Here is a 14984-nt window from a genome sequence, read left to right as displayed (position 1 = left end):
GCCCAGAAAGGCAAGAAGACTGCAGCCCCCAGGTTTAGTGACGCATCCCCCAAGCATCTTTTGGACACCATTGAGGCCTCTGTGATGTCCTCTACCCCCACTCTGGTCACCAGAGGGGCAGCATCATTACCACTCTGGCTTGGTAGGCAATGGCAGTGTTGATCAGTACCAATGCTGCACCGAAGAGATTGGCCATCCAATGCAGATGAAGGATGAATGACCTCATCCATGCCACAAGGGTAAGGCAACCATCTCATCACTCACTGCCAACTCAAGGAATATCACCACCCATTCTCTCACACATACCCTCACATGTCCACCTGGCCTCATCTCCTCTGGAAACTGCCTCCTCAGCCCTCACCATCTTGAAGCCACTTGCACAGATCAACATATGCCCCCATATACGCCCTGGGATACCCCCCTTCTCCAGTACAGTCCTGCAGCCTCTTCCCTTGCCTGAGGCTGCTTCTCCCCCTTCCCCAAGCAAACCCTAGCCCTACAACCATTGAAAAGCCATCCATGCCTTATAGGTAGGTAGAGACCTGCCCATGAGCCTTTCTAAAAGTGATGTGGAGCTGTTTGCGGAGCCTGGTGCTGATAATTGCAAGTGCTGTCAGAAGCAAGGTGGGCAAGCCAACCTTGAAGTCCCAAGTGAGGTGCAGCTCACCAAGTGCACACCTTATATCTGTTATTGTGAAAAACATTGGTGTGTTTTCCTGCCGACATGCTCGGAGAATCCAGCATTTGGGGTGGGGTAGGGGGGGTGCATGTGGGGGCAGTGTTTCTGGCGAGCTGGGCTTAAAATGATATGCAGATGTATTATTACAGTGAGGTTCCAGACATCCGATGGCGGGAAATGTGGCCTGCCTTTGACGAGCACAGCGGATGATTGCAAACTGGTTTCACAACATCGTGAAACCAATTTTTGGCCTTCTCGCCATATTGTCTGCTCACGCTGCCAAACACACCCGTCGCAAGCAACACAGAAAATTCCGCCCATTGTCTTAGCATCTATCCTGCCAAGCCCCCTCAGGATCTTAAATGTTTCAATATTCTCCTAAACTCCAATGAGTGTTGGCCCAACCTGCTCAACCTTTCCTCATAAGACAAACTCTTCATCATGGGAATCAGCCTAATGAACATATGGTTAGCTGACTAGCCCAATTAAGTTTCTGGTCTATAGTTAAACCCCATGAAGTTTGTGGTGAGTTATTCAGGAATGGTAATGCTGTTGAATAGCAAGAGGAGATGGTTAGATCCTCTCCTATTGGAGATGGTCATTGCCTGGATTTGAATGACATAAATGTTGCTTGCCACTTATCAGCCCAAGCCTGAATGTTGTCCAGGTCTTACTGCGTGCAGGCATGGACTGCTTCTCTATCTGAGGATGTATTGAACATTGCAATCAACAATCCTCACCACTGACCTTACGATGAAGGGTGGTCACTAATGAATTAGCTGAAGATGTTTGGGCGAAGGACACTGCCCTGAGCATCTCCTGAAAAGATGTTCTGGAGCTGAGATAATGGCCTCCAAAAACCACAACCACCTTCCTTTGTGCTTATGTATGACTTCAGTCAGTGGAGAATTTTCACCCTGATTCCCATTGACTTCAATTTTACTCATGCTCCTTGATGCCACACTCTGTCAGACTCTGCCTTGATGTAAAGGGCAGTCACTCTCCCATCATCTCTGGAATTCAACTTTATATTCCAGGTTTGGACCAAGGTTGTAATGAAGTCTGGAGCCAAGTGGCCCTGACAAAATTCAAGCTGAGAATCGATGAGAAGGTTTATTGGTGAGTAAATTCCACTTGAAAGCTCATCGTTGACAGCTTCCATCACTTTGCTGATGATTGAGAGTATACTGATGGGACAGTAATTGGCAGGATTGGATTTGTGCTGCTTTTAGTGGACATGATATATGAGGGCAATTTTCTACATTGTTGGGTAGATGCCAGTTTGTAGCTGTACTGGAACACCTTGGTTCTGGGCATAGCTAGTTTTTGAGCACACGTCTTCAGTCCTACAGCCAGGATATATCAGGGTCTCTAGCCTTTGCTGCATCCAGTGCTTTCAGCCATTTCTTGAAATCATGTGGAGTAAATCAAATTGGCTGAAGGCTGGCATCTATGACTGCCAGAGGAGGCCAAGCTAAATCATCCGTTTGGCGGTTCTGGCTGAAGATAGTTGCAAATGCTTCAATCTTGTCTTTTACACTGATGTGGTGGGGTCTGCCATCATTGAAGATGGGAATATTTGTGGAGTCTCCTCCTCCTGTTAGTTGTTCAGTTGTCCACCGCCATTCACAACTGGATGTGTCAGGACTGTAGAACTTTGATCTAATCCGTTGGCTGTGGGATCACTTAGTTCTGTCAATAGCATACTGCTTCAATTGTTTATCATGTTTGTAGCCCTGTGTTGAAGCTTAACCAGGTCGGTAACTCATTTTTAGATATGCCTGGAGCTGTTCCTGGCATGCTTTCCTACACTCCTCGTGTTTCTTTGGTTTGATGGTAATGGTAGAGTGAGGGATATATGGGGACCATGAGATTATAGATTGTAGTTGAGTACAATTCTGCTTCTGCTGCTGCTACTGGCCCATAGTTCCTCATGGATGCCCAATATTGAACTGCCAAATCTGAATCATAATCTCTCCCATTTAGCATGGTGGCAATGTCATTCAACACAATGGTGGGTCTCCTCAGTGTGAAGACAGGACTTTGTCTCCACAAGGACCATGTTGGTGGTTACTCCTACCAATATTGTCATGGACAGATGCATCTTTGACAGGTAGATTGCTGAGGACAAAGTCAAGGAGGTTTTTCCCTCTTGTTGGTTCCCTCGCTACCTGCCACAAGCTCAATGGCAGATATGGGAAACAAAGCTCTCTAAGTGTGTTCAAATCATATGCAGATTGTCTTTCCTGGCTGGACAGAGAGTGAGTTGCAGCCTGCAGTACAACTTGGTTGTGCCAACTGCACCTTGTATTATATGTAAACCAGTATCTATAAATTAACTTCAACCTGCCATGCACCGTCAGGACTGTGGTTGTATCAGCTTCAGGTTTAGGCTTGCACTGATCACATGCCATTTCTCAATTGGGCAGTTTCTTAGCAACTGAGGCAGTACTGTAACTGTTTTTACTAAATTAGACCAAACTTGTATCAAAAATATTCTTTATAGAAAAACACTGTGGATGCTGAAATAAAACCTTAAAATGCTGGAAATACTCAGCAGGCCTGGCAGCATCTGTAGAGAGACATTTCATCAGAACTGTTTCATCAGAACTTGAAATGGCTAATTCTGTTTCTCTCTCCACAAATGGTGTCTAACTTGCTGAACATTCCTTGCTGGTTCTTTACGCAGATTTTTATAGCTTTTAAATTCATCTTCAAATGATTTTGTAAATTTTTACTGAATTCCTGTGCACATCAAAATGAGGGCTGTCAGACTTGGGAAATGGAATATTTTTCTACTTTTTTACTAACTGTCAGCATTTCGAGGCTTCTTGCCTGACAGATAGAGGCAGCAGAAATCATGGGAAAAATAATTAACCACCCTCCCCCCCCACCTTGTTGTGACTGTTTCTTTGGCCATGGCAATCTTGCCTCTGGCCTATTGCTGTGAGTTTGGGAGCTTCCCTTCCCCTCCTCCAACCCATGAAGCTACCAATCCCCAATTCAGGTGGTGAGCCCATTTAAAATCCAGATCAGGGTTCTGCAACTTGCATAGCACTACATTTGCCATCACAAGGCATGCTGCATCCAATATCAGCCAGTAGTTCAGCCAGTAGATCCCAGAGGTAAGTCAGCATTTATTGTTGTGGGACAGGAGTGGTAAGAAGGCTCTTGTGCCCCCACAAAAATACTGAGTTGCTGCTTGTCCAAGTTTGATCACCTCTCCTCCACAGTAGCGCCCCCTGCCCTTCCAGGATATACCTGTAAATGCATCTATCATCCCAGCTAGCCAACATTATTGATGCCCAAAACTAGCAAGCTGGTTTGGGCTGCCTGTTTGGTATCTGTAGCTTATCAGTTAGTTTAAAATGAGGCCCGGCCTAAAAAACACGGCATCCTCTCAGCTGCAGGAATTGGCAGTTGAGTCGTAGTCAAAACCTTCCCATAATATGTTTAACAGCCCACCCTAACATGCTGAATAAAATTAAGTGGATTATAATCCTAGCCCCTTTTTGGGACTATTCCCGATCAAATGTACTCCTCAGGTGATCACTTTCACATAAGGTTGAGAAAGACAGGCTTTACTGACACTTAAATGGGTCTGAAGAACTGATATAACTCTCACCGAAGGAATGGAACCGCCAGAGAATATTAACGTCCTCCAGAAAGCCTTTTTAACAAGTTTTAGCCAGATTAAAACAACCGGATATTATAAGAGTCCAGGCATCTCTCCTTAATAATGTACCTCTCCACCGAAGAACGTACAGAGACAGGTTTTCGAATTTGAATACAAAAGACAATATGAAACAGTATTTTTTTCTTACTTGTATAAATGTTTATTAAAGAACCGAACATACAGTCCACTTTTGATGGTAATTGCAACATTGATAATTCAGGAAAAGTAAGTATAATCTTGTTTCAATTAGTGAATCCAGGTCTTAATAATGTTACGGAGATATATTCAAGATATCTATCAATATTTAAAGTAGTATATATCTAAATACCTGAGTGAAAAGGCATAGAGTCTAACTAGCTACCTTTAGCCCAATTAAGGGGAAAACTATCATTGCTATGCTACAACAGCCATACCTTGAGAGATGCTGGAGTGAATCCAATGAATCTAAAAGGCCTACTGTGTGTTTCCAACATTTATACCATAAAAGAGCTGAACTAGCAGGAAGCATATTGTGCACACATGCTGGACAACCGCCTTCGTTTTTGTCAACATACTTCAAGCAAACAGGATACTAAGAGGTTCATATGGTGGTTACTACATTCAGTTTCCAGAATTCAGTTAACAAGTGCTTTAGGGGCATCCTTAATGTTATCTATTTTAGATTGTGGTTTCTTACAATTTATCAAAGCCTGACTAAGGGGATGTAGAGGCTAATAACTGTTTTTTCAGGAATTGCCTTGTCTTAAAGGATATACCATATGCTATGCCACATGTTAGTGTCCTTGAGATCACAATGATGCCAAGCATATTTATAAACTTGTAAACCTTTGTCCAACAGATGAACTCTGCTTTTAATTTTGAATCCTTACTCCATACAGGTAAGCTTTGTGGCCAGTACGGGGATCGAACCTGTAGCCTTGGCTCTAATCATCTGAGCTAACCAGATGATAAAAAATAGGAGCAGGAGTAGGTCATAAATGGGATTTGAACCCATGTCCCCAAAGAACTAGCCTGGGCCTCTGGATTACTAGCCCAGTGGCAATACCACTACACCACCATCCCAACTTCATTGTTTTTAATCTTGTAACTGTATTTATAGCTGGATTCCCTTATAACTTTGTATTTATAGCTGCTTTCTTTTGCAAAAAGGCTTTAATCACAATCTTATTACACTCCCTATTGCAACAGTGAGAATTGTTTTCAAGTTCTTACACTACCATTCTTATAATCTCTGAATGAGATTGCCAATTTGTGGTCATTTTTGTGCTCAGAATCATGCCTGCTGAGAGAGGTTGCCCAAGTTTATTTCACATAAGACTGTATCAAAGAGAGAGGAGCCATCGGTCTCATCAGTCTGTACTCAACTCAAAACCAGATCCCCGACCTAAAAGAAGAGGATGACTGGCAAATCCAGTGATAAGAGCTACAATCTAAATTTCAGAATCCACAACACCTGTTTACCCCTTTAATTAAATTTATTCTGAATATATCAAGCCTTAATGTACAGATTGGCACAAATCACTCATTATGGGCCACCAAAAGAATCATTGTTTCTTCAAAGGATAAATAGTATATCATGTCTTGGACATTTTAAGCTTGTACTTGTACTGCGTTTAAGACTCATCCTTCTTGCAGTGTGTTTAAGTCTTCTCTGTGACCTGCACATTTATTCCCACATTGGCACTAAATCTAATCATGTATCCATTTGTCCTTTCCAGACCATGACCTTTGCAAACTCTATTGTGCAGCAGAGGATTTTGACTTCTTTTTCGCTCTTTCAAGTAAAGTCAAAGATGGAACACCATGTTCTGAGGAAAGAGCTGATGTGTGCATAGATGGTATATGCGAGGTAAAGTGGATTGGTTATGACTATTCCCATACCCAGCCCGCCACAGATTGTATAGATTCATACCACTGTAAAATCTGTGCAACAGTGCAGCTGAAAACTATACAATATATGTGATTTAGCTTTAATGTCCTTCCTTCCAAAGCAGGAATTCAACATGTAGCATATGCAACGTCAGTTTAAAAAAATGAGATAATTTATTTATTGTGCTGCCAGTACTCCACACTAGAGTAACTAAAAGATAAGCCAGATCATAAATCCACAGCCAGTCTGACAACCCAAGGATGTGTGACTGGGGGCAGGTGGGAGGGCAAAGATTGTTAAGTATCAAACACACCTTAAACATACCAACTTGCAGTTTTAACTAAAGCAGATCTCAGATTGGGCGACTATTCTGCTCTCAAGTTGTGGATTGTTCACTGAAATCTTTTAATTTTAATCCATGGATGCCAGGTTTCCCAGGGCAAGAGAGTTAGGGCAGATAAAAGGAGGTGAAAATGACCAGACCCATATGGTAAGTGTATTTAAAACCACTGCTCGTGCGTCAGCAGGAGCAGGAGGGCTGCCTCCTGGCCCAACAAACTGTGTTTCTCTCTCTAAAGAGGCTGCCTGTTCTGCTAAGTATTTCCAGCATTTTCCGTTGTTTAAACTTAAAAACTTACCTCTTTGCAGATTCCACACAATGTTCAGGGCAAAGATTGGGGATCTACAACTCCAGCAAGGCACCGCTCCACCACCTCCACCACCTCCCCCACACCACACCACCCCCCCCACCCCACCCCCACCCCACCTCAGTAATGTCCAAATGCTCACCCTCCATCTCTGCCTCACCATTCACCCCCTACCATGCCACCATCTCTTTCTTACCTAACATTGCACCCTGGCTATTTTCCTGTCTGAGAGACTTGTCAATTTGTTTGGCTGTTGGCAGAAAACCTGTTCATATAATTTTAAAGATATCTCGTATCCAGGAATCCTCCCTCTACCATCTTCTCAGCCCTGAGTAAATATTGAGGGCTCTCTTGCCATCATACTGTTGGGAGCAGGCCTAAGGTATAAAAATTAGACTGTTTCCTGAAAGTGCCCAGCCTAATATCAGGATTTTGATGTCCTCATTACAAGGCAAGTGATGCAGGAGGAATTGGGGCCAGAAACAGACTTCCAACACTGGAAGTACCTGCATCTCTGGCTGTTGGAAGAAGCTGGCATTTTATCAATGATTTAAAGGGCACTAAAGAGTGCACCTGGGCCCCTGTGGGCCAAGCCTGAAATTCTGGCTTAGATACCCAAGGATCAGGCAAATTTCTTGCATATTTATGCAGCCTGTTTAAAAGAAGGACTGTAGAGGAAGATCTACAATTCTTCCTGAAGGACAGAAGTCCCTTATATTCACTTCCTTTTCAGCCGTTGTTGCCATATTTTGGGCCTATTTGGTAGTTGGGCTCACTAGCTGCACCGCTAAGGATGTGAGTGCCTGCCAGTGATAAGCAAATTAAAGGACCCCCACCAATCTTGTAAATACTGGCAGGGTCAATTGCTGGGCACAACCTGGCATTTACTCTAGGAGGCAACCTCTCCGTCCATGATGGAGTTTTTAACCATGAGATGTTCCATTCCAAAACGAGGAGGAAACTCCTCTAATAAAACGCCACGGCTTAAATGATGTAAAAGTACACTTATAACTAGGATTGCACTTGTTTTAAAGGATTATTCCAATTCATTATGACATACTTGCACTTTAACCATTAATGATCAGCTTATTACAATAACTTCCATTCTCAATAAGTAGGACAGTTTCAGAAATAACCTACTGGAGATAACTCTGAGTAAGGGAATGGAATTACAAAATGCTTATTTTTACACATTCATAACCCAGCGAATATTGTTTCGTTGTTACACTATGGGGATTCTGTAACTTATCTGTTGGTATCTCATTGGCAATTGACTTGGCTCTTTCAGCAGGAATTTCTTATATGGTTCTGCCCTATTTTGATAGGCATAGCAGAGGAAAATGAGGCAACATTGGATGGGAAGCCCTAGCACTACACTCTCAAACATCACCGCCACCCGCAAAATCTCTTCTCTCCAAACCCACCGCCCCCCACAACCACCAATCAGACAACTAGCTCCAGCTCATTTCCTTCCCCCAAACCATTGCCAATAATGCTTGATGCAATCACTTCATGTAAATCCCAACTGGGGAGACAGACCTAGTCCCCTGTCCCATTTGCCACCTGTCTACCACCCCTGTCACAGCTCCCGGTTGAAGGATGGCCATAGACCAGGGATAGCAGCAAGAGGGAATGGGCTGAGTAGAGGTCTCTTCTCATTCCAATTCAGGCTCCAAGCACCTACCTTTATAGACCTCTATTTCAACCAAAGCCTACCAAACTGATAGCTTACATCTTTGTAACTGTACTGTCCCTTAATGTTCCTAGCTACCTGATTAAGTGCTGCAGTGATAGTCCAAGTATAGCTCCCTCGATTCTCATTGTTGATCTAGGCAGAGAATTTTGCCAGAAACCCATCCTTTGTGCTAAGGAGCCACTGGGTGTAAGACTGTCTGTGCCCTTAGTGCCCAGCATGATCAATCTCAGCATTCCTGCTGCAATTGTTTGAATACCTTAGTCTTGTCAGCTCAATTTAAAATGAACTATTCATTAGACATTATTTGTGGTATTCAAGCAATCTCCCATTAGATAGAGTTGTTTATTTGAGCCTGTCAGTACACAACATAGAAAAAGCAGTCAAAACTACACTTATAAAGAAGTAAGTTCTCTCTCAACCCAATATAGCATTACAAAATCCTCATGCAACAGTCACCATCAAACTGCTCCATTAGTGATTTGGACTGAGTAAAGATAGATTACTCTATTAGCAGTAATTGAGACATTCCAATGTTACTAAGGCCCCCGAGTAATATGCTCAATGAGAATGATGCCTATTGTTAGGATTCTCATTGAGCATAGTTTTATAATGGTTTCTAACAATTTTTAAGTAGATTTATGTAAATAGTGTTCACAGTGATAAATTCAAACCAGAGACACCCTGCCATGTGTGTAATCCAGTCAAAATCTTGTGTAAATTATAAAGCGTAATGTCTTGCTGATGTGCTTTTATCTGTTTCCATTGCTCACAGGCAGTTGGATGTGACCGTGTACTGGGTTCTAATGCTCTGCCAGATGCATGTGGGGTCTGCAAAGGGAACAACTCAACATGTAAAATCTACAAGGGCCAATACAGCAAACAGCACTATGTCAACCGTATGTTATGATCCATGTAATGTATTGCACCTCTCAGTGTATTACTTATGACACCCATTTAATCTATGGAGCAGAAGGAATTATAAGGCATTATGGTTCCATTAGTTTCTTCGAAATATAACATATAAAATTTAAACCCATGCTCCCGTTAATTTGTTTAATTCTTTACTGCAATTGTCAGATATAAATGTTTAAATTTAGGATATAGCCTCAATTTTGGCAAGAACCCTGAATCAGCCCCTGTGCAAACCCCGAGGCCCACAAAATTACCAGGATACATCAATGAGAAAAAGAATATATAAACGCAAATAAAGTTATGTTGTGTGAAAGTCAGACCAATTGCCATGTCTCGAAATTTGCAAATGGCCTACAGGCCATAATTTTACATCTGCACTATGGACTCACCTAAAATGATAAGCATTTTATGTACTTGGGTTGATTATACATGGAATTTTCTTCTCCCTGCATGAAGATACTGAGTCATGCTTGTCACAGCTTCATGGCAGCCCTAATTTATCCAATCCGTAGAATTCATTTCCACAAAATCAGAAGCAGCTCAAATTTGGCACACAGACCTCCCGGCCGGATTTCCAAATCTCCATTCCGGTCAGGCAAGGCTTCACAGCAAGAGCAAAGTCACGCAACTTTTGCCACCTATTTTCTTTGGTTCAATACTACTCTGGAAGAATATCTGAATTGGGACCCTGAACACCGAACGTGCTATTCTATTTTTGTACATTTTGACATAGAGCTCAGAATGTTTTAAAAAAGAGTGACATATCCTAAAAATGTATACAGTGTATATTGAATTGAATTTTCCTTTCTCTCCGCCAGAGTACTACACAGTAGTTGTTATTCCTGCAGGGTCGTATAGCATTCATGTATATGAATTAAACATCTCCAACACTTACATTGCCATTCGAAACCAACAGCAGAAATACTATCTCAATGGCCATTGGACATTGGATTGGCCTGGACGGCACAGATTTTCCGGCACAGTGTTTGACTATAAAAGGCCATACAATCGACAGGAAAGCCTTTCTGCCATGGGCCCTACCAATGAAACATTAGTAATAGAGGTACGTTTGTCCATTCTCTCAGTAAAACGCAGCACATTTCTTGAGACATGGTTATACCATCATTCGGCCTTTAATAACAACCATAATGCGATATACAGTTTTACTAGCCTTCGCTGGCATGGTTTCAATAAGTATTAACTTTCAGTGCGGTGAGGCTGTCAGGGAAGGGAACAACCTACATTATCTGCAATAAATGTCCTCTGTCCACTGAAGGACAAGTTTTATTCAAGAAATTTATGACCATTTGTTTAATGTCCTGTCACCTGAAAGATGCTTATGGATATTATCAGAGGAAACAAGAGAGCTGAAAGAATAGGAGAAAAAGGTATCTTTATGAATTTAATGACAGTGGTTACTGAGTGATGATCAAAGGCAGGCTCCCTGGCTAACATTTTCCCTCGTACACTATGCCAAGAAGACTTCAGCGCAGCAATCGATACTTTATTAAGGTTAGTGCAGATCAGAAAACAAAAGGGCAACCTTTGTTGCCTGTATAATTCAGTACAAGTCCAAGCACTGAATTACCTCATGATAAAAGTGCGCTGTTCCAGAGTGCTCATAATGTAACCCACTGCCACCCCTCAACACAAAACCCCGCCTTGCTTACTCACTTGCGACCTTCTGCAGTGGTATTGGCTCTGGTTCCTATGGGCCAGAGCCTGGCCCCTTTGGGATGTACATACATGTACATCAAAGAGATAGCTTAAAACAAAAGTTTTATAATTTACAGAGCTGCTCTATGATAGTTTTGTGATGGTAGCATTTGAGCAAATTAGGGTTCAGGATTGTAACTCAATAATATGCAATGAGCACCTCATCTGATGATAAAATTGTGTTAGTTTGAATCACTCTTGAAATAATACTACTGTGCTGTGCCAATTGATTTGTGATATGAAAACCGGGGAAATAATCTTCATACCTGTGTCCATGAACATTTCTGTTACAAACCACCAGGGTAATAGACAATTCCTCCACTAACCTGAGATATTTCTCCAAGATCCCGCATGGGGCTGTTCTCAAAGCTGAACAGGCAGTGAAGGTGTTGCAGTTTAGAAATTGGTTGATTCAAATCTTGCACAATACTCCTATAAGTGCACAACTTAATGAGGGAAATATGTAATTGTCTGTTTCAAATGCCTTTAGCACACCAGGATTGAAAATTAAATAATGTATGTTTCTGCAGGATGGATGGGTGTAACGCTGAAGTATGATCTAACCTAATAATAATATTTGGACCACCTTAACTCCGTACAGAACTGAAAGATTATAATCAAGATAATATTGTTCTTGACTGAAAACATGCCGGGTCTGTAGAATCTCCTGAGACCAAGGATGTATAATATTGAAAGCAGTGGTAAATTGCCAAGTGCTATCATGAGGCAGCATTCTCAGTAACCCATAATGTGCTTAGTAACAGGCATATTAAAGAAAAGTTTAGTAGCCACATGGGACAATTATGACATATTGTGTGGTAATTTTGCACTAACGACCTTTGTGATTGCTGTCATAAGATGGAAAACGTGGTGTTGCCATAAATCCTTAGTTGTTTCCTATCCTTTAAGGGATCCTAAGATACCAAATTACTTCAAAATCCACATATCAATTTCCAATTTTATAACATTGCAGTAAAAATAAAAGTGTGAGCTTCTGTAAGAATTCTCCCAATCATACATGGTAACATTGTGGAAGAGCTGCAGAACAATGGAAAGGTAGTATAAGCAATGTTTAAGCCGTTTTTTGATGGGTATCAGAGAGAGTTGATCAGAGTAATATAATTGTTGTTACGTACATGTAATTCCAAAGGTGTTTTTATAAAGTGCCACATAATAACAGGCTTGCAGCAAAGTTGAAGCCCGTGGAATAAAAGGGACCATGGCAACATGGATATGAAGTTGACTGTGTGATAGAAAACAGAGACTAGTGGTGAATCTTTGTTTTCTGGACAGGAGGAATGTTGAGTTCCCTGGGAGCAGTACTAGGATATACTAGGCTTTCCCTGATATACATTAAGGGCCTAGACTTGGGTGTACAAGGCACAATTTCAAAGGTTGCAGGTGACATAGAAATTTGATGTGTTGTGAACTATGAGGAGGATAGTAGACTTCACGAGGTCATAGACAGGTTTGAGGAATGTGTGGACATATGACAGATGAGATTAATGCAAAACAGTGTGAAGGGATACATTTTGTTAGAAATAATGGGGGAAGGCAATATAAAATAATGGGTGCCATTCTAAATGGAGTGCAGGAGTAGAGAGACCAAGCAATGTATGTACATAAATGGTTGAAGCTGGCAGGCAGACTGAGAAAGTGGTTAAAAAAGACAAACTGGATCCTGGGCTTTATAAATAGAGGCATAGGCCGGAATTTTCCGCTCCCATTGGTGGTGGGCATCATGGCAGGTGGGGGGAGAGAATTAGGTGGGAGGGACAGAAATCGGTTTCACGCCGGCATGAAATCACAGCGGGATCACCCGATAGTGTCCATTATGGCAGATCACGAATCCCACTGCAGGCTAGCATGAACCCAATTTTCATCCCACCAATAGGATGCTAAAGAAAGCCCAGCTGGATTGTCCCCCCCTCGCCCGATTTAATGTTACGCCGGCGTGAAAACACAACCAACCTAAAGCACGCCTGGATAAGCGTGATGTATAGAAGTCGGAACTTACCTTTCGGGCCTTGCTCACATCCAAGGAGAAGCAGGCGCTGGAGCGCTACAGCTACCAGACCCTGGAGGAACATGTGCAATGCATGCTGGGTGGATCCTCATGTACATGGCAACGCCATGAAGCAGCTCTCTGAAGGTGGGAGGTCTCCACACAGCAGCTTCAACTTTGCTGAGGCTTCGGATCTTCAGGAACTTCGTCATAGGCTTCCACCATCTTCTATGGTCTCCGTTGATGCTTTGGACTTGCTTTGGAACTTCATAGACTTTGTCATGGGCTGGTATGGATGATCAGCGAAGGGAGGGTGGGGGAAGAAGGTCTAGCTGTAAGTAGGAGAAAAAGGTGTACCTGGGGTGTGGTGGTGAGGTTGGGGGGGGGTCAGGTTGGGAGGGGGAAGGAGGGTGTCCGGTGGGGGGGGGCGGATGTAACCGGGAGATTGATGCAAATGAGGAGATAGGTGTAAGAGGGGAGGAAGGTGTTCAGATGAAGGTGTCAGGGGGAAGAAGGGTGTTCGGAGGGGGAAGGTGTTTGGGGGAAGGAGGAGCTCGGCGGTGGCATGGTCTCCGGGGCAAGAGGGAGTTCAGAGGGGAGATGGTGTCCAGGGAGAGGAAGGAGTAAGGGCGGAGGAAGGGGTAAGTGGGGGTGGAATGTCCAGGTGAACATGCAAGGGAAGGGTCTGGGGAGTCAATGACTGCCTCCTGGGGAGCAAACTCAGGGTGGGTGAAGTAGGAGGGAATGGCGAGTGTAAGAGGGGGCAGAGGGAGCCGGTAGGGTGGGAGACTGAGGGTGCATTGGCATCGGTAGAAGGAGCGGTGAGAGTAGTTGGTGGGGACACGGAGGCAAACATGATCCCTGAGGGTGGGAAGGAGGAGGTCAATGTGGATAGGGGTGGGATTTTTAGGAAGGTAGGGAATGTGCATGTTCATCTAGACATCCTGGAAAGAGAAGGGTCCGGGCTGTAGGGTAAAGGTGGGGAGGTGGAAGTTGATGCCGGGGGATGGACTGTGATGAGGGAAAGGACATGGGTGACTGAGGGAGGGGTAAGGACAGGGGAGCTAACCAAAGGCTTAATGACGACCATGGCTGTCGAAATCGAAAGTGAGCAGAGCCTCATGTTGGACGGGCGCAGGTGCTACATGGGAGTATGATCAGTGGGTGGGGGGAGATGCAGGTCAGCTCAGATGGACAACTGAAAGAGAACCCCAGCAGGCAGCATTGAAAATGCTCAGGACATTGAGGTGAATATGATTGATGAAGGTTCCATGTGCGAGGGAGAGTGTTTGCATGATGCTCCGAAAGGCCCTGCCACACACACTTCTCCCTCCAGAATCACACATGATCCAGCTGTATGTATGCAGCTGAACTACTAGTGGGGGGCATGCAGTTGGAGGACTCGCAAAGCCTGTAAATGAAGCTGAAAGACAACATTACACATTATTCAGTGAAAGTGAATATATTTTCAGGTTATGAAGTGACAAAGTGTGTTCAGCCGTGCAACCACTTGCGAACAGAAATTCTTAACTTTTCTAGGCCTACCACTTCTAGGTGCTGCCCTGACATCCGCAGCAGGGATGGAGACAGCCTGTGCAATGGTTGGGCCTGTTCCCTCTGATGACTTCGTTGTGCATCCTCTGGAGTGCCAAGGCCTTGAGGGCTTTGGCTTGCTTTGGCTGTCCTCCCATTGGCCAGCTGCTCCCTCTGCATTGACAGAGGATGAGTTAAGGGGCTCACAAGCATTGAGGTCTCTGAGGGAGCAGACAGCCTCTGAGATTCC

General features: G+C 43.5%; 1 protein-coding gene across 1 annotated transcript in view; it reads left to right on the top strand.

The window, feature by feature from the left end:
• Positions 1-14984, top strand: part of LOC121276052 (A disintegrin and metalloproteinase with thrombospondin motifs 16) — a 332665-nt gene that overhangs the window by 174468 nt on the left and 143213 nt on the right. The window contains exons 13-15 of the mRNA XM_041183997.1: positions 6074-6204; positions 9341-9464; positions 10299-10543. Coding sequence (XP_041039931.1) covers positions 6074-6204; positions 9341-9464; positions 10299-10543 — 500 coding nt within the window. The remainder of the gene's footprint in view (positions 1-6073; positions 6205-9340; positions 9465-10298; positions 10544-14984) is intronic.

This window comes from Carcharodon carcharias, chromosome 3 (assembly GCF_017639515.1).
Source record: "Carcharodon carcharias isolate sCarCar2 chromosome 3, sCarCar2.pri, whole genome shotgun sequence".
Taxonomy (NCBI): domain Eukaryota; kingdom Metazoa; phylum Chordata; class Chondrichthyes; order Lamniformes; family Lamnidae; genus Carcharodon; species Carcharodon carcharias.
The sequence above is the reverse complement of the archived record's forward strand: the minus strand, read 5'-3'. Positions and strand labels throughout refer to the sequence as shown.